The sequence below is a fragment of the Chiloscyllium punctatum genome, chromosome 26, assembly GCF_047496795.1.
Source record: "Chiloscyllium punctatum isolate Juve2018m chromosome 26, sChiPun1.3, whole genome shotgun sequence".
Lineage (NCBI taxonomy): Eukaryota > Metazoa > Chordata > Chondrichthyes > Orectolobiformes > Hemiscylliidae > Chiloscyllium > Chiloscyllium punctatum.
Genome location: NC_092764.1, coordinates 36,117,877 through 36,140,216, shown reverse-complemented (window position 1 = coordinate 36,140,216; position 22,340 = coordinate 36,117,877). Strand labels below are relative to the sequence as shown.

The following is a 22,340-nucleotide window of genomic DNA, read 5'->3' as shown; positions in this document are numbered from 1 at the left end:
ACACATGCTAGGCTATATATATAAATTTATATGAGTTGTGACAAAAGCCACCATATTTTAATGCAGTTTTTGTAACAAGTCAGTTATTTCTGTTTATTTTATGTTCACATAATTTCTTGCTCTGTAAGGTAAAAGAGGGATTGTTTGTGCAATTATATTACATTATCTGAACTTAAAATGATTGCTTGCAAGGGCATCATACTGTAGCTTAATATTACTCTAATTCAAACCGGCATCTTGCAGAGAAGTACTTGATACTAATCATAAGCTGGACTCTGGCTTAATTTTGCCCTTCCAGACTCAAGGATGCTGAGCCTGTGTAGCATTCTAATATCTGGCTATAATCAATTTAGAGCTGAAGGAGGTAAATTTTGGCCTTATTTTCTACACATTAAATATCACCTGTTTGCAAAGCAGAGATGAAAATATGATTGGGAGATTGTTGCAATGTTCCTTTCAAAACCACAGAGATTTATTTTCAATTTGTGAAAATAAATTAAGTCCAAAGAGATGTCTTTTGGTGCCATATGATCCTCTTGACCAAAATGTTCTTTTTATACTTTGTATAAATAATAATTAAATACAGAAAATTACCCCAAGAAATTAAACTTAGGAAATACTGTGCATTCCCATTTGTGTACAGGGTGGGCTTCACTGGCCATGGGGAGATTCTTAATAATGGTCTAACATATTCTTCATTGAATCAAATTTAAATTTATTTTATAAACGCTGATAAAACTTAATTTAGCTCATTTTAAATTTTCAATTTGGCACTGACTTGAACACAATTATCATGACGCTTAGTTATATGAACATAAGGAGTGGCTTTTTCTCAGTCCCTGAAACACATAGGAATTAGTGATAAAGTTGGGAGAATTGTGCAAGATCGGCATTGAGGAGCTACCTCCCATCAAGAGCAAAGGGTCCTACTTTCAAACCAAGTGCTGAACAGTAAGGTGAGATAGTTTTTAGTGGACAGTGAGAAGTCTAGTAGCATGGATTAACAAGTATTAACTTGTATTAATACATTATTATAAAATCTCACTTCATATGCAGTTTTCCATTCTCACATCCGCCACAGAGAAATCAGATGACTGCAATTCACAACATGAAAGTTCGAAGAGTAATCTGGCATTTCGAGTTTATTGCTTGCTTCCTCAGGCCTTCATCAGTTATTGACATATCAGGGCATGCTCCGTGGACAGTAATCATATGCATACCCCAACCAGTAGGACCTTCTGCTTTCCATCTTTGTTTTAGCCCACATTAATACTCATTCACTTGGATAATAATTACAAGTTCTATCTACATTAGAAACCAATGATCTCATTAAGTAAAATCCACAGTTTCCTCATATTTAAGATAACATTAAGATTGTGTACAATATCACGACTGTACTTTGTACCATATTCCTGAAACACAACATAATGGATTTGTTTTTTGACAACATGTGAAGTATAAATATTCCATTCAGTGATTTTGGCTTCCTTTGCAATTGCCTGTTCCCTCACCACCACCACCACCAACCACCCCTCCCCCCCTTCTATTTTCACAGTGTCCTCTGGATAGGAGGTCAGAGTAGTCAAAACTAATGGCTTATCCATGAATATATGGCTGGCTGTTCTTCCCTGCTGTCATGAATTCCTCAATCAAACTCCAAGAAAAATATATTTTGAACATTCAACAAAAATTGCATGAACAAATATCAGATTGATGATTTGATGGCATTTGATTGAGAATGTAATATTATCACCCTTGGATGTATTTATGTGGGTTCCATACCTTAGATTTCTTTGCTAGGCCAAACTGAGAACATTGACAGATTAATAATACTAGTAGGATTACATTATTTTTGAATATATAGAATTCGAAATGAATACTTTAGCTGTATAATATTTAGACAATTTAGACTGGTGGGGTGCTCGCTATAGTTCTAATGAGTCTCCAGTAGATTTGCTATGAGGCTGTCAGTGGATCTTTTAGTTCAGGAACAGTTATAATAACTTTTGTGACAAATTTATACCCAGCGAGGAATAAATTGGGCAAGAAAGATGTTGTTAGATGCACAAAGTCACATCAGATTGGATAGCACTGCACCCATAGAATCTAGCAAGGACAGTTATTTTTTCTCTCTTTCTTTCATTCTTAGGATGTAGTCACCTCTGGCAAGGATGACATTTATTATCCATTGTCATCTGTACAAATAAGGTGGACATGGATCTTTTTCTTAAGCTGCTGAGTTGTAATTTGATATAATTGAGTGGTTTAGTGGTCACTTCAGATGGTAGTTAAATAACAAACAAATTAACATGGGATGCAAATCATATATGGGTCAGATTGAGCAAAGTGAGTTTTTTTTTCTATAAAGGACCTAAACAATCCAATCAAATGTTTCTAATATTGCCATGGTCACCAAATGAAGAAACAAGAATATAAGCCACTTGAGAATGCTGCAATGAGATGGAATAACAAGTTCATAGGAAGAATAACATGAAATTAAATGCACTCAAAATGCAAAGAGTGATAATAAAAATACAGGTCCTTGAATAGTTAGCTATTTTAGCAGCCCTTATAAATGTAAAATATTATTGAAGAAAGCATTTTTCAAATTTCAGATGGTTATGAAATTCAAACAATATGGCTACCCAGTGAATAATCTAACTTACATCCATATTAGCAATGCCCTGAACAAAGCAGTATGACATATATCTACACTGTGAAGTATTGTGCATCCCACAGCATTACAACTGCAATAAAGGTTGGTGGGAAAATGGAGATCATTTTACAACTGGAGCCTGTTAAATAGCTAAATATTTCATTCATCTGCAAAATAAAATCAGAATCTGAATATTTGAACCACTTCATGATTCTTGAGGAGCATTGACAAGGGAAGACTTTAAAACAATGGTGAAGCTGTGTGACAACCTGATGAACTGCATTGTCCATGCTTTAAAAACTCTGGGGGCAAATTTAGCCCACTGTGTCTGTCTGCAAGTGGGATGGTACAGCATTGTTAAAATTGCTTCAGTCTAATTACTACGGATTTCCAGCCAACCATCATTTTAACTGTGCATTTCTTTTAGAGAGCCTGCCCCAGCACACAATCTGCTTTTAAAACATAATGGAATTGGTCTCTCAGGAGCTCTAACAGCATATTTAAAAGGGAGCTTGGTTGGAGACAATTGGATCACAGAAATCTATGTGTTACTGTGCAGTTTGGATTATCAAGCGAGTTTTCAGCTTTCAGATTGTTTCTTTGAGATTTTTTAAAAATGTTACTTTCTCCAATTAATTATGTTTTTATTTTTGAATGATAAAATTTGATTTGAATTAAGAAAAAATATGGAGAAAAAGGTGCAGTGGCAATTTCAATAACCAATAAGTGAGTCTGTGAAAGCTCAGCTGCTTAAAGAAGACCATGATCCACTGAGAATCTAAAACAGACTAAACCAAAAGGGCCCCATGCCAGAGGGTCTCATACCATTCACCACCCAGGTTCCAAATGCAGGATGGACAAAGGGAAAATTCTGCAAGGAGATTCAAGTCCTACCTGTCTCAAAGGTGCAAACAGATTGTTTATAAAATATCTAGTTAGAGGAGGGACTGAGAATTGATGAGGGAGTGTATAAGGTCCCAAAACGTCCATTAAGTGAAAGTGACCACTTGTCCATTTCAGAGGCTTGAAGGTTGATGTTCATTTTCATAAAGTCTCAAATGTCAGATGTTGGTAACTTCAAACCAGCATCTATCATTCCATGGTACTGTGCATCATCTTCTCCTTTGGGAGGAAGACACAGTGTTAATTGGTTGCTGGAGTCAGATATTCAGCTGCTGGTAGGCTCATTAGTTAGCCTGTCAGCATTAAAAAGTAGGTAGGGAAATCCAAAACTAGAGGGCATAAGTTTTAGGTGAGAGCAAAAAGATTTAAAAGGGACCTGATGGGTAACTGTTTCACACAGAGGATGGAATGAGCTGCCAGATGAGGTGGAGGCAGGTATAATCACATCATTTAAAAGGCTTCTGGGTCAGTGTATAAATAGGAAGGGTTTAAAGGAATATGGGCCAAATGGGACGAGATCATTTTAGGGTATCTGATCAGCACAGATGAATTGGACAGTAAAGTCTAACTGTAGGTTATAACTGTATAACTCTATGACGCCATGACATATAACTTCTGACTGGAGGAGCAGAAAGTGGTGCAGGCACTGCGTTCAGATCTTCACAGATAAATGGTGGCAGGGGGTCTGCTTGGGCGGTGCAACGAGTGCAAGGAATGGGATATTGGCCAGACCAGTGTGTGTGGAATGATGTCCTCCCAGGTCTGTGCCAGCAGATGGGAATGTGGCACTAAGTTTGTGAGCAAGTCAGTAGGAAGGTAAAACTGAGTTTCCAGAATAGCCACATTCAAGAATTTGGAGGGGCCTTCCAAATCCACAGACCTGTGATGGGTGTATATATATATATATATATATATATATATAAAATGTGACTTCAATGAGAAGGGACGGAGGGAGAGAGGAGGAGAAAAAATATGTGTGGTAGGGAGAGAGAAATTGTGAGGGAGGGAGAAATGTGTGAAGAAGAGAGGGAGGTACAGACTGTGCAAGGGAGGGAGTGAAGACATGTGTGTGAGAGACAGGGAGAGAGGTTGTGTGTGTGAGATAAGTGAGTGGGAGGGAGAGAATGTGTGAAAGAAGGAGGGAGTGAGGGTGGAGGAGATTGGAAGGATGTAGGAGGGGGAGAATGTGTTTGAAACCTGAGACTTAACCATACATATTGCCACACTCTACCCCTAGCCCCTAATCCTCCTCCTTCTCCCTCCTCACTTCCTCAAAAACCTATCCACAAAATCAGGATGGATAAGGAGAAAAAGTAGATTGAAGGGCAACCCTCAACATGAATTATGTTCCAGCAGCTCGAAATGTGTCTCACAAGAAATGAAAGTGAGTTTAGTGTTTCCTGACATGGGCATGCCCATTCCCCTGCCCGTGTGATTAGCCATGAGGCCTAATCATTTTCCCTTTCTAGCTCTGCTTCTCAACTAAAGGCAAAATAATGATTTAGCTCCTCTGCTTGGCATTTCTTGATGGACAATCTTATTAATTACTTATTTAAGTAATTGACTCATTGATTGGAATTTTTCTTTGAAAGTCATGTTTACTGTTGTCTCAAACAGCTCTTACAAGATTAAACTTATGGGACCACCAAGATCATGATTACATACACCATTGAGTTCTTCAAGTAAGGTGTAAAAATATATATAGAAACCTCCTATACTATACCGACCAACAGTTTCTCGTATCACTGGGGTATGCTGCGGCTGTATAGGACATTGGTTAGGCCAATTTTGGAATATTATGTGCAATTCTGGTCTCCTTCCTATCAGAAGGGTGTTTTGAAACTTGAAAGGGTTCAGAAAATATTTACAAGAATGTTGCCAGGGTTGGAAGATTTGAGCTTTAGGGAGAGGCTGTGTAGGCTGGGGCTGTTTTACCTGGAGTGTCGGAGGCTGAGGGGTGACTTTATAGAGTTTTATAAAATCATGAGGGGCACAGATAGGGTAAATAGGCAAGGTCTTTTCCCTGGGGTGGGGAGTCCAGAACTAGAGGGCATAGATTTAGGGTGAGAGGAGAAAAAAAATTTAAAGGGACCTAAGGGCAACTTTTTCATGCAGAGGATAGTACGTGTATGGAATGAGCTGCCAGAGGGAGTGGTGGAGACTGGTACAATGCCAATATTTAAAAGGCATCTGGATGGGTATATGAATAGGAAGGATTTAGAGGGATATGGGCCAGGTCTGCTTAATGGGATATCTGGTCAGCATGGATTGAGTTGGACTGTAGGGTCTGTTTGCGTGCTACACATTTCTATGTGTCTATGACTCGCTGACTCTATGTTGCATCCTGCACAACCTAACTATTTGTAGGCGGCTGTACTTGGAGGAGGTAGAGCAACAGCAGCAGTTTTCATTGGATGGGAAAGACCAAGGTTCAGGCAAGGAAGGAGTAGAATGAGGGCCATCTCAATGTCTTGCAGTCAGAGATACCAAGAATGTGATAATTGAAGACCAATTTGGCAACCATTATTACTCTGCCCTCAAATTTTGCATAAAGACCTTTGGATTAATAGTTTTTATAGCATTCTTCTTCACTCCCATAATTTTGCATTTAAGGAGATTAAAACCATTCAGCAACCATATGAATGAAGCATTGAAAATAAAGAGTTTGAAGCTGCTGTTAAACCACACTGTAAACCAAAGTGCCCAATGTGATTAAGGCAATTAATTTAGTGGCAAACACAATAGTTGTTGTGAATTCATTTTGCACCCAGATGTATACCAACGGTACAAAAATGAAGCATGTCAGATGCTGTAAATCTGAAATAAAAATAGAAAATGTTAGAAATATTCAGCAGGCCAGATGGAATTTATGAAGAGAGAAACAGAGTTAATGGGCAGAACTTTCTTGACCCCTGAATGGTAGACTTAGTCTTAGAAAAAAATCTCAGGGCTGGAAAAATGGACTTACTTGCATATTCCTGCCACTGGGAAAATTTCCCAGAGGCAATCTGGGATGGCCATTGGAAGGTAAAAAACAATTTAAATAATTAAGCTTCATTTTAGGTGGGAAGCAGGTACTTTGTAACCTGCTGCTACATGAGGAGCCACAAACTCAACAGAAGCTCCCTATCTGTGTCAGGTATGAGGGCCATTGTAGCTAGAGTCCCATGCTCTGGTGTTGGGGCCTTGGATAAAAGTTTATTGTGTGGCCCCAAAAACCCCTGGAGAGTTTCCATTTTGTGGAGCTAGCTATTTTCCCCTTCTAAATATATTTAATTAGTTCGACCCTTCCAAGAGCACCTCCATTTTGATGAGACCTTGCATTCTCCTAATTGTTTTAACAATAGTACCTGTCTTGATGAGGCTGCCGAAGCTCTAGAATTGGTGATTGGAATGATTCATTTGGGAACCTGACAACTATCCATAATTGATGTTGATGGAACTCCAGGAGGCTGCCTTTGGGAAAATAACTCCTCCAGTCTGAATTCCAACAAGCACAGGCTCAGGACATCCAATGGATCCAACACTAAATTCACAAAGCCCACTGGAAAATCCCAACCAACATTTTAAGATGAGGACCTGACACTCGATCTGTGGCCTGATAAAAAGTCATCAGTCTCAAATATGAACTTTGTTTCTCTCTACAGATTCTATTTGACCAACTGAGTATTTCCAGAATATTCTGTTTTTATTGGAAATCAAAGATGATTCCGAAGAAGAGACATGCTGGATTTGAAATGTTGGTTCTATTTCTCTCTCCAGAGTTGGTACCAGACCTGATGAGTTTCTCCAGCTTTTTCTGTATATGTATCACATGTTGCAGCTTGGCTGAGGTTGGGCAGTCTGGCCCAGCTGACCTCCTGACACCATGTTAAGTTGCCTTTGAACCGAGAAACTGATAAAGGAAGAGGAACAAGAATATCAGATTAAACCAGAAAAATACTTAAAAGCAGATGGTGAAAGCTTCAATAGGTCTTGAAAAGAGAAGAGATTCATGAAGTTAGTTAGTATACAAGTCCACGAAGTATTTTGGAACGAAAATGGAAAGTTGGCATTTATTGCCAGGGGAATGGAATAAAGAAAAGGAAAGTTTTACAGCAGCTGTAAAGGCCTTGGTGAGACTATATCTGGAGTACTGTGTACAGTTTGGTCTCTTTTTTTTGAAAGTTCAGGAAAGGTTTACTTGACTCATAGCTGGAATGAAAGTCTTAAATTATCAAGATTAGTTGCATTGGTTGATGTTGAGAAGAATGAGAGGTGATTTTATTGAGCCATGTAAGTTCTGGAAGGGACTGGATTAGGGAAATGCTAGTGTGTTATTTCTTCTTGAGAGAGAGACTAGAACTAGGGGACACAATTTAAAAATAAGTGACCTCCCTCTTAAGACAGGGATGAGGAGAATTTTATTTCCCTCCGAGGATCCTCAGCCTGCAGAACTCACATCCTCAGAAAACAATTAAGGCCGGGTCATTGCATTTATTCAAGACTGACATAGATAGATTTTTGAAAGTTAAGACACTCAAGAGGGGCGGACAGGAAAGTGGAGTTGAGACCACAGTCAGATCAGCCATAAATTTATTGAATGATGGAACAGGTTAAATGAGCTGAATGGCCTGCTTATGTGCCTATGAAAGTAAGTGTGGTTCACTTAAAGAGTGAGATGGTAGAAATTGTAATGGGAATTTAGGAAATTAGAGTACATGGTTCACACTAGAAAATTCTAGTGTGAAAGAGAAATTTGAAGAAATTAGTCTTACTAAAGAAGTGCACACAGCTGAAAGAATAGTACAGGTGAAATTATTGATTAAAAATGAAGAAGTCTTATAGACTTGATGGTCTCTATTCTAGGATTTTAAAAGAGATGGCTACAGAGATAGTGAATGCATTGATAATGATTTTCCACAATGTCTCAGATTCCAGAACTGTCCATATGAATTGCAGAGTAGCTACATGGAATAGAAAGCATCTTTAACAAATCTGTTAGAACATTATGAGATTGTAACAAGTGGGTTAATAAGGGACATTAATGGATATTATGCATATAGATTTTCAGATATTGAGATCAAACATGATTTTATTAAATAGAGGAAGGTTCGGGGAGCTGAATTGCCTATTCCTGCTCCTAGGTCTTTTATTCTTATGTTCAAAATGCATTTGATAAGATCCAATACAAGAGGTTGCCACACCAAATCAGGGCTTATGGGATTGGAGTAATATATTAACATGGATTGAGCATTGATTATAGAGAGTAGAAATAATTGGGTTACGAGTTGGCTGGCAGTTAGTAACTTCCTCAAAAAATTCTATCAGGTTTGTCTATCACAATTTTCCATTCACAAATCCATGCTAACTATACCTACTCAGAGACCATTTTTGATCAAGGGTCCATATAATAGATTCTAGCATTTTCCTTACTACTGGTATAGGGCTGACAGGTGTGTAGTTCCCTGTTTTCTCTATTATTCCCTTCCTAAATTGAGGGGTGATATTTGCTACCTTCCAATCTTCAAGAACAATTCTCAAATTTGTAGAATTTTGGAAGATAATCTATTGTCTCCATGAATATTTCTTTCAACACTTTGGGATATGGAATGCTAGATCCTGAGGACTTATTAATCTACAATCCTATTTCTCTGTCACAACCTTCTGACACAGACTAATTTCCTTCAGTTCATAATTTTCCCTAATCCTTTGGATCTGGCAGGATTGTCCTGGAACAGAGTGGGTAGATTAGGCCCATATTTCTTGGACCTTTGACATGAGTGATGATCTCTTTGAGACATACAATTTTCAAGGATTTTGAAAGGATAGCGTGTTGGGAAGATGTTTCCCCTTGCCTTTAAGACTTAGAACTGGGTGGTTGGAGGCAGCTGGGTGGTTCACAATCTCAGAGTAAGGGGTCAGTCACTTATGACAGAAATGAGAAATATATTCATTTAGAGAGCTGTGAATCTTAGGATTTGTCTACCTTAGAGTGCTGTGAATGCCCAGTCACTGAGTCCGTTCAAAACAGAGATCAATAGATTCTCAAATGCTCAGGGAACCAAGGAATATGGAGATGGCACTGGAAGATAGAGATGATTTAGAAAATCAGCCTTGATTTTACTGAATGGTGAAGCAGACATGAAAGAGCAATGATTTACACCTGCTCTCATTTTTTTATGTTCTTATGGGATAAATGTGCTGATTTCCTGATACAGTAAAACAACTTCATAGAATTTTGCAAATATAAACTTTTCAATTCTAACTATAAGCAATTACACAAAAGTGAGCGTAAAGCAAAAAAGTAGTGATTGAGTCATGATCCCAGCACATTATGTGAACTATTTCCTGACTAAATGCCAAGCAATCAATAATAATTTCCATTCACTGGGCAAGGATAGAAATGCTACTGTTCATCAATGAGGAAGTACCACAGAAATATTCAATCAGGTTTTTGTCAAAAGCTGCAGCCAGCAACCACGGATCATCACAAGGTGAACAAATCAAATCCATCCAAATAATTAATTTCTTTGCCTGCCATTTCCTCATTTCACCCAGGTCTAGTAGTGCAGCTAAAAACAATATAGTTCTATTATTCTGTTTTAATTTTGAATTTCTTCCACTTATATTATACTTCCTTTCTATATGAACAGTTAAGTGGGTCTGAGTAAAATCAGTTTTGAGATAAGTGTCTGCTTTGGACACGATCTGAAAATTGGGCATTAACTGTTCAAGTTGGGATATAGCTCAAGTTTCCTTCTGCATAAATATAAATATAAAATCATCCATGATCAAATGGAATCAGACAGCAAAATAGAAATCAATACTTTTTTTTTGCTTCTATTAAAAGTATTAATTGATGTATTCATTTAAGTATTCAGAACAACCTGGTGCAGTTTTATTGAAACAAATAAACACTTTTAAAAAGGGTGACTATTCCTTCATCTCTACATAACTGAGAATAAATCACTGCAAATTACTCAAAACTACATTGGATTATTTAATAGTTTCTTACTAAATTACATGCATTTTTAAAATTCATGCAGGGGACAAGGACTTTGATGACTGGGCCAGAACTTAATGTCCATCCCTAATTTGCCCTTGAGAAGAAAGAGGTCTTCTTGAGTGGTATGCCCACAGTGCTGTTAAAGAGGAAATTTTCAGAATGTTGACCCAGAGACAGTGAGGGGACACCAAAATATTTCCAAGTCAGGATGGTCAATGGTTTAGAGAGGAATGTGCAACTTCTGTCCTTGCCCTTCTAATAGGTAGTGGTCTTGGCTTTAGAACATACTATCTAAGGAACCTTGGTGAATGTTGCAGTGGACTTGTGGAGGGTACTTGCACTGCTGCTACTATGAATAAATGTAGGCGAGGGAATAAATGTTTGAGGATGTGATGCCAATCAAAGAGGTTGCTTCTTAAGTGCTGATAGAGCTAAAGCTATCCAGACAAGAGGGAGAACTTCATCACACTCCTGATCTGTTCTTTGTCGATGGTAGATGGACTCTGGGGCGTCAGGAGGTGAATTGTAATTCCTAGGCTCTGACTTGTTCTCGTAGTTTAGTATTTATATGGCGAGTCCAGTTCAATTTCTGGTCACTGTAAGTGCCAGGATGTATAATCTGTAAAATTGTTGAAACATGCCTAAATAGGCCTGTGTACATAAAAATAATTTCAATTTGAATCCTTCAACAGCTGTAAGTCGTATAAACAGACACAGACTCACTATTTTTATTATTTACACTGGAGATATGGCTAGAGGTGGATAGGGGTGATCACAGGATTTTAATTCTTAAGCCAACAATAAAGATTGCAAAACTCAATTTCACTTGACATAGCCGACTTTTAAAATTCCACAGTATTTTGTGCTTGTTGACTGGCTTCATCCAGAATACACTGATAAAACTAATGCAAGCCCTACCTCAAATAATAAATTTAGTCACTTAATGTTAAAAATGCCAGGAAGCAGTTTCTCTTGTACAGACATTACATGCGAGCTCTAAGAATTTTACTTTACCCCATTTTTGGAGCAAAGTATTAAATCTTGGTATTGTTTGGAAATGTGATGAATCCACCCAAAAAATTACTTTCACCCATTTGTGGCAGGCTTTGGTAGGAGAAACTTTCATCTTCACAAGCAAGATCCTGAATGTCAAAGCAGAGTGATGGAAGAGAAGGGATTTTTAATACTGGAAATGTCAGATGCAAAGTCAATTTGACTACTTTGTCAAAGGAGGATTAATTGGCCTTAATGTTAAAAAGATTACTTGTGCTTTTGATGTTGATGGATGAGGGGTGCTGACCATATTTCTCACCATTATTTAGTTGGAAGCCATGATGTGCTCACATTGGCCTAGGTGACATTCTGACTATTTAAACTAGAAAAACCCCAGATACACAACTGGGGTCAGAGACAGTCAAAATTAAAGTATAATAAATTACTACATGGTCGCTTAAACTTTGGTAATGAGAAGCTTCCTTGGTGAGGTACTACACTGCAATAGCGGCTGCAAGAGCCATAAATACACATGAGAAATAAGTGGGAGGGTACCCTGGACCTGCTAATCCTTACCATTTAGCTCACTGGGTCTGTGCTATGTGGCTCCCTGCACAGCTAAAGCCTAGGCTCCTTTCCACTGTATCTCTCTGGCCGACAGAGGCAGGTTCTGTCTGCCTCCTCCTTGGCTTGCAGCCGCAATGGTGACCTGGGCTGGCTTTCCCTGACCAGCCAACAGGAGCCAATAAAGCTGGTCCTGTCCCCGTTCACCTTCTTGGCTCTGATTGTCATGGCCATCCAGAACACCCCTACCAAGAAGCTGACCCTCAGACAGATCGACCAGTATATGGCTGGAAACCTCCCCCCTCTTTGGGCAGATACATCTCCATCTTTCACAACCCGTCCCTGAACTACTGCTTGAAGAAAGTGCCCACGGAAGAGGATAATCCCAGTGAAGGGCCCCCTCCACAGTCCTAGATCCAGCTTCTTTCCTCCTGTGAAATACTGTGGATGCCAAAGATCTAGAAAGCCTACTTTTCTACTCCTCCAAGCAAAGTTTGGAGCTGATAGGCTCAGCAGTAAGTCCACATCTACATGCCTAGAGGAGCATCTCCTTGTAAACTCTAAGAATTAACTAGAAATTAAAGCAGACTTTGGGATCGATGAAATGTTCTGGCAGGCTATATGTAGCCTGCAGGCCCTTGGTGGGGCACCCTTGATTTAATGAATGTAATTCTCCAGAGTGAAGTGATTGCGTCTTCATTTATTAAGATTAAGGCAATTAGTCCAGCATTTAATCTAGGAGAGGTGATAGTCTTCAGAAATGCGCAGCATTGTTTAGACCTCTTCATAAGCGGGTAGGGGGTTGTATTGAGGCTGCATTGTTGAAAGTTAGCTGCACAAGAGCCCTGGCTTGTCCTAAACTTGCTTAACTAAAATCATTCTTGCCATGACAGCTCAAAGTTTGTCAGTTGACTTGTGGTGTTTCTCACAAGGAATTTATGAGTGTCTTTCCATATTTCCCATTCCTTAATCTAAAAAGGAAGCTGCTGTTGCTGTTAGACATTGCTCAGGACGGTTGCTCTAATGAGTGCTGAGGTGGAAGGTAGGCAGGGGGTAGGGTTGTACATGTCATTATGGAGTGGCAAGTGAGGCATAGTATTGATGTTTTCAACCAGCTTGTGGGCATTTTTTCAGTCAGTAGATGTGTGGGGAGTGATAATGGAAGCCAGGGGAGTTGTGTTGAGCACTAGATTCCACTTAAGATGCATATTATTTTACTCATTTGACTGTTTACAAAATTGGTGTGTGATGACCTATGTCAGACAGGTACATAGTAATCTACTGTGGTGCATATTCTGAGGTCGAGTATCGTAGCAGTAGCATCCCACTTAGAACCAGAACGTTTGGTTCAGAGGTTGTTCCTGGTGGTTTTGACCTATATGTGCAATTTTCTTCAGATGCTCCAAAAGGATAAAGTCCTATTTGGGATCATATCAATATCTTATTATTATCAAACTATATTGAACATCTTATCCTGTGTCCCAGTGACTTTTTCCAAGTAGCAGCTCCCAGATTCCCAGTGTCTTTTTCCCAAAGCAAGAGGTGGTGGCACGGTGGCTCAGTGGTTAGCATTGCTGCCTCACAGCACCAGGGACCTGGGTTTGATTCCTGCTTCAGGCAACTGTCTGTGTGGAGTTTGCACATTTTCCCGATGTCTGTGTGGATTTCCTTCCACAAACCAAAGGTGGGCAGGTCAGATGAGTTGGCCATGCTAAATTGCCCATAGTGTTAGGTGCATTATTCAGGGCTAAATGTAAGGTAGGGGAATGGGTCTGGTGGGTTACTGTTCACAGGGTTGCTGTGGACTTGTTGGGCCAAATGACCTGTTTCCATACTGTATGGAATCTAATCTAAACTCCTAGATTCTTAGTGTTTCCCCTTCCCAACAGAAGCTCCCAGATCCCTCATGTCCTTTCCTCAAAAGCAGGTCTTAGATTCCCAATGTTTCCTTCCCAACAGCAGCTATGTGACTTCTTGGGAGAAACGGAAAGCAGAGATAAGAGCACTAGATCTACTTAGGGAAAAAGAATCTGGGACACTTCTCCAAAAAAAAACAAATTTTCAAATTTCAGGATGTAACATTGATTTTGAAACACACGTTCCTTTTGTACACCTCAGCAAATAATTCATCCCTTTTGAAAACTTGCAATGTATCTGTACACAGCACACAAACTGGCATTGCAAATAAAATAAACATTGTTAATTAGAGCAACAAAAGTCTAATGTAAAAAGTTCTTGTGTCATAAAAATGTTGTTAATTATTGTTAAACAGTAAAACAAGCAATACATCAAAGACAGCCCATGTTGTTGTATACCAGTACTTGCATATTATTTTTAGTTTGGTTTAGTTCTGTGATAGACTGGTTGAGTAAATTGGCTGTATCACAGGAAGAGGTGAATTTCTGTCATATTCAAGCTGTAATATAATAAATATAATGATGAAGAGCAAAATTCAAAGTCTCAGGCTAATAGAGACCAGTGCTAAGAGAGATTTTCTAGTTTCCCTTAAAATACAAAGTGTTTATGTAGTATAAATGTGCTTTAGGAGATGTAATTAAAGATAAAACTTGAGCTCAATTACTCAGAATGAATCTGAATCCAGATTGAAAGGTTGTAAACATTTAGCCACATTTTACATTTATTGAGTCACTTTGGATTTGAGATCTTCATTCTTTTAAGAAATAGTAATAAATGGATCTAAAGTATGAAAATACATGTATACACTTAATACACTATGGGATCCCTTAACCAGCATTACAGTGGCTCTGCCATCTAATGTGATGTTAGATAATTTAAAACTGTTACTACTGCATTGGCAGGATCTCTTGTGATGCAGCAGGCCTGCATTATTTTGTAACAATAGTGTCCCAGAACTTTGCTGGGAATTTTCCTGAGATGTGGTGGGATAACACCAGGGATGGAAGAAGTAGGGAAATTGGGTAATAATGCTAAGGCTGGGGTCAAATAGGTAACAAGAGATAGAGGTCCAAAAGTTGTCCTAATTTTAATGTGGTCACTTTTTTGCGAAGCATATTTTCCTGCTGCAATATGGAGTAGGAAATTAATTTAAATGAAGGTCAGAACTTAATGAGTTTGTGTTTCAGGTCTTTGCCCATGAATCAGAGGTCCCTTGTGTCTTAGTTTTGAAAACTGCTTTCACATTCGAGAAAAACATTAGTGTGAATGTAACTACAACAAAGCATAGCATTATATAGCCTTTCAAATGTTACAAAACATCCCAACTCTTCACAAGAGCATTTTCAAACATAATTGGAGACCAAATCACAGAAAAGACATGAGGACAGAGGAACTACAGAGGTCACCTTGTCTGAAGAGGTAGATTTTAACAGTTCCTCCGGAGGAAGAACTACAACTTCAGTGATATTGTAAACTTTCCCAACTGATCAACTTGACGCCGGCTGAGTGGGTTCTGAATTAGGCTTTTGTGGCTTTTTCAGGAACTCAGCCTGTCGATATTGTGAGCTCAGCCATTAAGGACTTTCGTAAAATAATAGTGATGTGACCACAGAAATGATTAAGGAATGTGGAAAATCGAATGATTTAGCAACAAATTTGTTTTCTATATCATAATGTCCATTTGCAATTTCAGCTTAGAATTACCCTTTACATTTATCAAGCATACAGAAAGCCTTCTTCAGGCATCTGTCATTGTGCCTTCAGATGTTCAGTAGTTAAAACCTTTGATTTACCACAAATTTGTCAATGGTTTCTAAGTAATTTTGGTTTCTGTTTGGTGGCATTTCTTTGTGCGTCAGAAAGCTGTTGAGTAGGTCCAAACTTCTACAGTGTACTTCTGTGTACTTTGCAGCTTTGTCATGACCCTTTTACACAACACCAGGTTATAGTCCAACAGGTTTATTTGGCAGCAATGGCTTTCGGAGCACTGCTTTCGGTACCTACCTGATCAAGGAGCAGCACTCCGAAAGCTAGTGCTTCCAAATAAACCTGTTGGACTATAACCTGGTGTTGTGTGATTTTTAACTTTGTGAGGTTAAAAATCCCAGTCTAGCACCAGCTCCTCCACATAATGACCCTTTTAGTGAGGGTTAATAAATCTTTTGTATTGTCTTTTAGGTTCCTCTGGGCTAGAGGGGCCTGATTTGATGTCATTGATCATATTCAGAAAAAAAGATCAAAATTGAAATAGGTTAAGATAAATATTGTTGATAATTAAATTTATATATGTTTTAATATCTGTTGCTGCTGTGAATGGTCAGCACCTCTTGCCTTGAACCATTTCCTCAACATTCTGAGCAAATCACTGGCTTGAGACTTGGTTGGATTAACCAAAAACTTGGTGATCAATTGACAGAACACTTGTAACCCAAACACTAACTCTGGAAATAAATTGACTAAACTCACAACTCTCCACATGACAGTGTTTCTGTTGATCATTATATTGCAAATTTTACATTTAATCATGTATCTATAGTGTCTTGATTCCTCAATCACTAGGAACCCCTTGCTTTTATTTATGTCATCCCACCTTTAATAATATCAATATTTAAGCAGTAGATTATAGGGTGATTTGCTTTTGGGCTTCTACTACAAAATTGCTCCCTGTTCATCTGGGAGTCCTTTAAAGTCCTAATAAAAGCAAACTCTTTCAAATATAATTAATTTCCATTATTGTACTGAAATAATATTAAATATTAATACTCATACAGGTACTGTGGAAAAGAAAGCAATTAATTTGCTTCCAGCCTTCAACAAAGCATTAAGTAAAACAAATACTCAAAAATAACGCCCCTCTTTGAGTATTGTAAAACCTCATAAAAAGGTCGCAACTACTGTCTCCATATTGATCCTGTTGAAGTTAAGTTTATGTATTATGCAGTGAAAAATGCAATTTATGTAAATGTCTTATTTCCTAAATAAAGGCAATTTAGAATATATCTATTTTAATGGTGATTGAGACTGTAACAGATTGATAGTTTCCTACATTAAAACCATAATGAAGAAGAATATGTTTTTCAGGTACTGATTTGCATTTTAGTACCAAACCGAGAAAAAATTGTTGTTACTTATGTCACATTTACGAAGTCTTTAAGTCTGTTTCATACATGGTTGGTGAAGTTCAGTTTCTGCTAAATAATAACCACCAGGATGTGGGTTATTCAGGAAGGTTATTGGGAGAGGGGTGTGCGGAATGCTGGCGATGGTAAGATTCACTCTTTTTGGAGATGGTCATTACTTGGCACTCATGCAATATGAATGTTACTTGCCCTTTATTGATATTATCAGTTTAAAGTATTACAAGCTTAAATGCATTTAACCATCTGCAAATCTTATTGTCAGGGGAGCAGATCTGTGTAGATCTGAAGACAAAATGTTAATCTATCTGTTCCCTGACTGACCATTTGTGAGTTTCAACATTTGATTCTTTTGTTTCAGATTTCCAGCATTTATGTTTTAATTTGTGTAGTGTAAATAATTATTATAGAGAGAATACTTCTGTGTAAGGGAGAGACAGCTCAATAAAAATTGATGAATCCACGCCTAGAAGAACTACATTACATGACTATAAGTGAATTTATTAAACTATATCTGATCAGTGAAAGTCATTCATTATTTAAGTTACATATATTTTACGTAAATATAATAGATATTGAAAATTAATATGTTCTTTGTTACAGGTACCTATCAAGGGCAGTGGATTGGAGGGATGCGTCATGGTTATGGTGTGCGTCAGAGTGTTCCCTATGGGATGGCTGCTGTTATCAGGTCTCCTCTCAGAACTTCTATTAACTCTCTAAGAAGTGAACATAGTAATGGTACAGCCATACACCCAGACACTCCAGCTGGAAGTCCTGCAGGATCAAGGGGGGGCTTTGTTCTCACTATGCATAGTGACAATGATCTTCTTTCAACCAAAAACAAAAAGAAAGGGATTTTTCGCAGATCCCTTTTAAGTGGGCTGAAACTTCGAAAGTCTGAGTCCAAAAGTTCCTTGGCCAGCCAAAGAAGCAAGCAGAGCTCATTTCGAAGTGAAGCTGGGATGAGTACGGTCAGTTCTACAGCCAGTGATATCAATTCCACAATTAGTTTTGGTGAAGTTGAGACAGATTTGTCAGTCATTGAAGATGATATTGATGCAACAACAACAGAAACCTATGTGGGAGAATGGAAAAATGACAAACGCTCTGGGTTTGGGTTAAGCCACCGGTCTGATGGATTGAAATTCGAAGGGGAGTGGCTGAGCAACAAGAGGCATGGTTATGGATGTACAACATTTCCAGATGGAACAAAAGAAGAAGGCAAATATAAACAGAATGTGTTGGTGAGTGGGAAGAGGAAGAACTTGATTCCTTTACGGACAAGTAAGATTCGCGACAAAGTGGATAGGGCAGTGGAAGCAGCTGAACGGGCTGCAGCTATTGCCAAACAGAAAGCTGAGATTTCTGCATCCAGGTAAGAAGCTGGTTGTTGACTCATTTCAAATTGCTAGGGTTTTTCAAACGATTTTATATGGGAATAAACAAGTAGCCAATTAGATAGAGGTACTATAGACAGGTTTGATTATGGCACTAGACTAAAGGCCTGGCGTCCAAATGGTAGATTGGAAATAAAGAGAGGACTTGTATTCTATACAGCTGTCAGTAAAGGATATTAATTTTCCTGTGGGAGATTGACCCACGAACCCTCACTTAATTTGAGTTGGCCAACATGGTACTGGATGTTAACATTAGCTCAAGAAAAAGCAAGTGTCAAAGGAATCAGCTGAAACTCTTGAGTTGTAGAAAGGAGTATAAGAAAGGTAGTATTGAAAGATAAAAGGAGGCAAGAGAAGGAATCCAGAGGAAATTGGAGTAATGATGGCAATTTAGCTGCAAAATGCTGGTGTTGACAAGTGGAATATAAACTTGAGCTGACAGTGGGAAGGGTTCTGACACACAAACAGGAGAAATAATGCTACTGAAGAGGAACATGTCACTGATGGGAGAGGTCAATTTCAGGCTTATGATTTCACAGGAGGATTTTGAATTGTGGTATAAGTTCAGCAACTACCTGCCTTCAACCCTAATCCAGTATTTGTCAATTAAATCTGAGCCCCACAACCACCCCACCCCGCACAGTCTCCATTTTATCTTTGCCCAAATCTGAAACTAATTTAAATTTAGCAGTGATCCTTCAGCTTAATTGGTACACAATGGAAAGCTAACAATTTTCAATATAAGTTTGAGAGTAATCATCATTTATGTATCTTGGATTTGGTCTTTGCTACGGTTCTAACTCATTTGAATCTCTATTTTGAAAGCTATCAAAGCAATATTGAAATGGAGATGTTTAATTCACACAGTTATAGCTATCAGGTCAAATCTCAGTGTTATTCAGAGACTTCAGTCTGATAACTGGAAAATTATACATTTCATCAACCTCAAAATTAGAGCACTTGATAGTTTCTTAATGTAGGTGGAAGTGAGGACTGCAGATGCTGGAGATGAGAGTCGAGAGTGTGGTGCTGGAAAAGCACAGCAGGTCAGGCAGCATCCAGGGAGCAGGAGAATCGACGTTTCAGATAAAATTAGATTACTTACTGTGTGGAAACAGGCCCTTTGGCCCAACAAGTCCACACCAACCCACCCAGACCCATTCCCCTACACCTAACACTATGGACAATTTAGCACGGCCAATTCACCCAACCTGCACATCTTTGGACTGTGGGAGGAAACTGGAGCAAACCCATGCACACAACGTACATTACTCCGCAGAGACAGTTGCCCAAGGCAGGAATTGAACCCAGGTCTCTGGTGCTGTGAGGCAGCAGTGCTAACCACTGTGCCATTGTGCCACCCTAAATGTAGGCTGAATCACAATCCTTGTGCTACTCAGAAATGTACTTCCTGTTATTTGATTATTAAATATTTCAGGGAAAAAGAGATGTATCAAAATGAGTGTTGTTAAAATAACAAGTGTAAACATTAGAAGAATAAAAAGGGAATAATTTCTGCCAAAGATATTCAATTGTAAAGTTAGTTTGAACTAATTAATTTGCTTATTGTTATGAGGTGGTACTTTTGTACTTCAGCAAGAGAGAATTGATTCCATTACGGGAATGTGGAAGTGTACTATTAGTATCTGAAGAGTAAGAATTTAAAATTTTGCATAGATCCTTAACCATTTAAATAATTTGAGTTAGAAGCTAAATGCCATTTTGCACCTTTCCTAAATTAGATTTTGCTTTCAGGTAAATTAGGATATACATCTTATACATTTTATCACGGTAAGAAATATGGATTTTGTAAATTAAAATAGGATATAGTTTATAAGCAAAATAATAGTCAAATGGATAGAAGGAAATGAATAATTCTATTTCTCAAACAAAAGCCGTTTATGATTCTCTAATCTAGGCCAAATGAGTTGTACTTATTATTAGGCCTTTGGCCATTTTTAAAAACCGTCGATAAACTAAGAACATTTGTAGTTTATGAGTAATTTAAATTATAGTTAGGTCTTTTTAAAATTTGTAGCTTCAGCCAGAGTGGTGGATGCCAGTACAATTGCAACACTTAAAAGGCATCTGGATGGGTATGTGAATAGGAAGGTTTTGGTGGGATATGGGCTGGGTGCTGGGAGGTGAGACTACATTGGGTTCGGATATCTGGTCGGCATGGATGAGTTGGACCGAAGGGTCTGTTTCCGTGCTGTACACCTCCATGACTTTATGAGTTCAGCAGAACCACTTGCCTGAAGTCATGATGTTTAAAATGGAATTCCTGGTTGTGTCCAATGTGAATTTTGGTATTGGCAAAGGTGTTTTTGTCAAAACTCTCACATGTGGAGTCAGTTGTTGAAGAGCTGGAGGCACTCTTGTTTGCAGCAATGATGTTTAGTCATGCAAGTAAGATTCAGAAGTAAAAAGAAAACCAGCAATTTTCCTCTGTAGTCATAAATCTGTTGGGAATTGGGATTGTCACAGAAAATGTTTAATTTACGATCCTTAACATACCTCAAGTGTATCTTAAATGTCTTACTAAGAGCTGAGTACCCAGATTTAAAAGCAGGACTGCATTGCACAAAATTATTGGGGTTTTTTTTGTCAGTTTTGGACCTATTGCATAAACTAAGTCCTAGAAACGCATTGGCTCAGGGAAACCAAAGTAGAGAGAAAGACTGAGAATTATATATTTACTGTCATAATTGTTAGAGTTTTGTTGGTGGGTGTGGGAGGGGGACACATAGCTCGTGACCCACTTACCTAATATAGGCAGTAGACCATTCATAAGGAATTTTCAGACAATTTGTTAAGTTTATTAAGAAGCAGCAGTTTAGGTAACATGCATTAGTCAATTAAACAAAATACATATACAACTCATGACAATTGAGCATAGATCATTGATACCAGAGGATGAATAAGTTGTTGGTTTGGAAAATGGTGTTGATTCCTTCAAAGTTGTGAAGGCAGGGTCTTGCCTTCTAAGTCAAAGTATTAGAATAATACTCCATGGTCTTTCCTCAATCCCTTCTGATCTATCTCACATCTGAAGACGACTGCTCCCTGACGACTACCCTGCGACTCTGATCATTTGTAATTATATCTCTTTTGAGGCTGTCAATCACTTGTCTGGATTCTTTTTAGCCAATGATAGCATGGCAACTACTTATGACATCAGAATAACTGTTACCTCCGCTTACCCATTACCATAATTTTTCCTAAGAACAACCCATTCAGTTTCCTGAAATAACTTAGACCCCAGGCCTGGTAACCTTATTTAATCATCTTTAACTTGCCTTTTGACCTTGTTGAAGTATTTGGGGAAGTGAAAGGACTGTTGTAGCAGCCATTACATGAGGTTTACGCTTCACAAGACATGCTAGAAAAGATCCATTTTAGGCATCGAATCCTTCCTGAATGGGAGCAGGCCATTCAGCCCATCAAGTCCACAACAACCCTCCGAAGAGCATCCCACCGAGAATCATCCCATCCCTGTAATTCTGTATTTCCCATACCTAATCCACTTAACCTGCACATTGTTGGACTGTGGGAGGGAGCCAAAGCACCTGGAGGAAGCCCACGCAGACATGGGGAGAATGTGCAAACTCCACACAGACAGTTGCCCGAGGTGGAATCAAACCCGGGTTCCTGGCGCTGTGAGGCAGCAGTGCTAACCACTGAGTCACCATGACAGGACTCCTGTTTCCAGCAGGATGTTTTAAAGTGCTTTCCAGCCATTAAAGAAGTAATTTTGAAATAAAGTCATAGTTATAATGTAA

General features: G+C 38.5%; 1 protein-coding gene across 4 annotated transcripts in view; it reads left to right on the top strand.

The window, feature by feature from the left end:
- The window catches only part of jph3b (junctophilin 3b), a 170,576-nt gene that overhangs the window by 9,481 nt on the left and 138,755 nt on the right, over positions 1–22,340 (top strand). For all 4 annotated transcript variants that reach the window (XM_072596125.1, XM_072596124.1, XM_072596127.1 and 1 more), the window contains exon 2: positions 17,762–18,536. In XM_072596125.1, the coding sequence (XP_072452226.1) occupies positions 17,762–18,536 (775 nt within the window). The remainder of the gene's footprint in view (positions 1–17,761; positions 18,537–22,340) is intronic.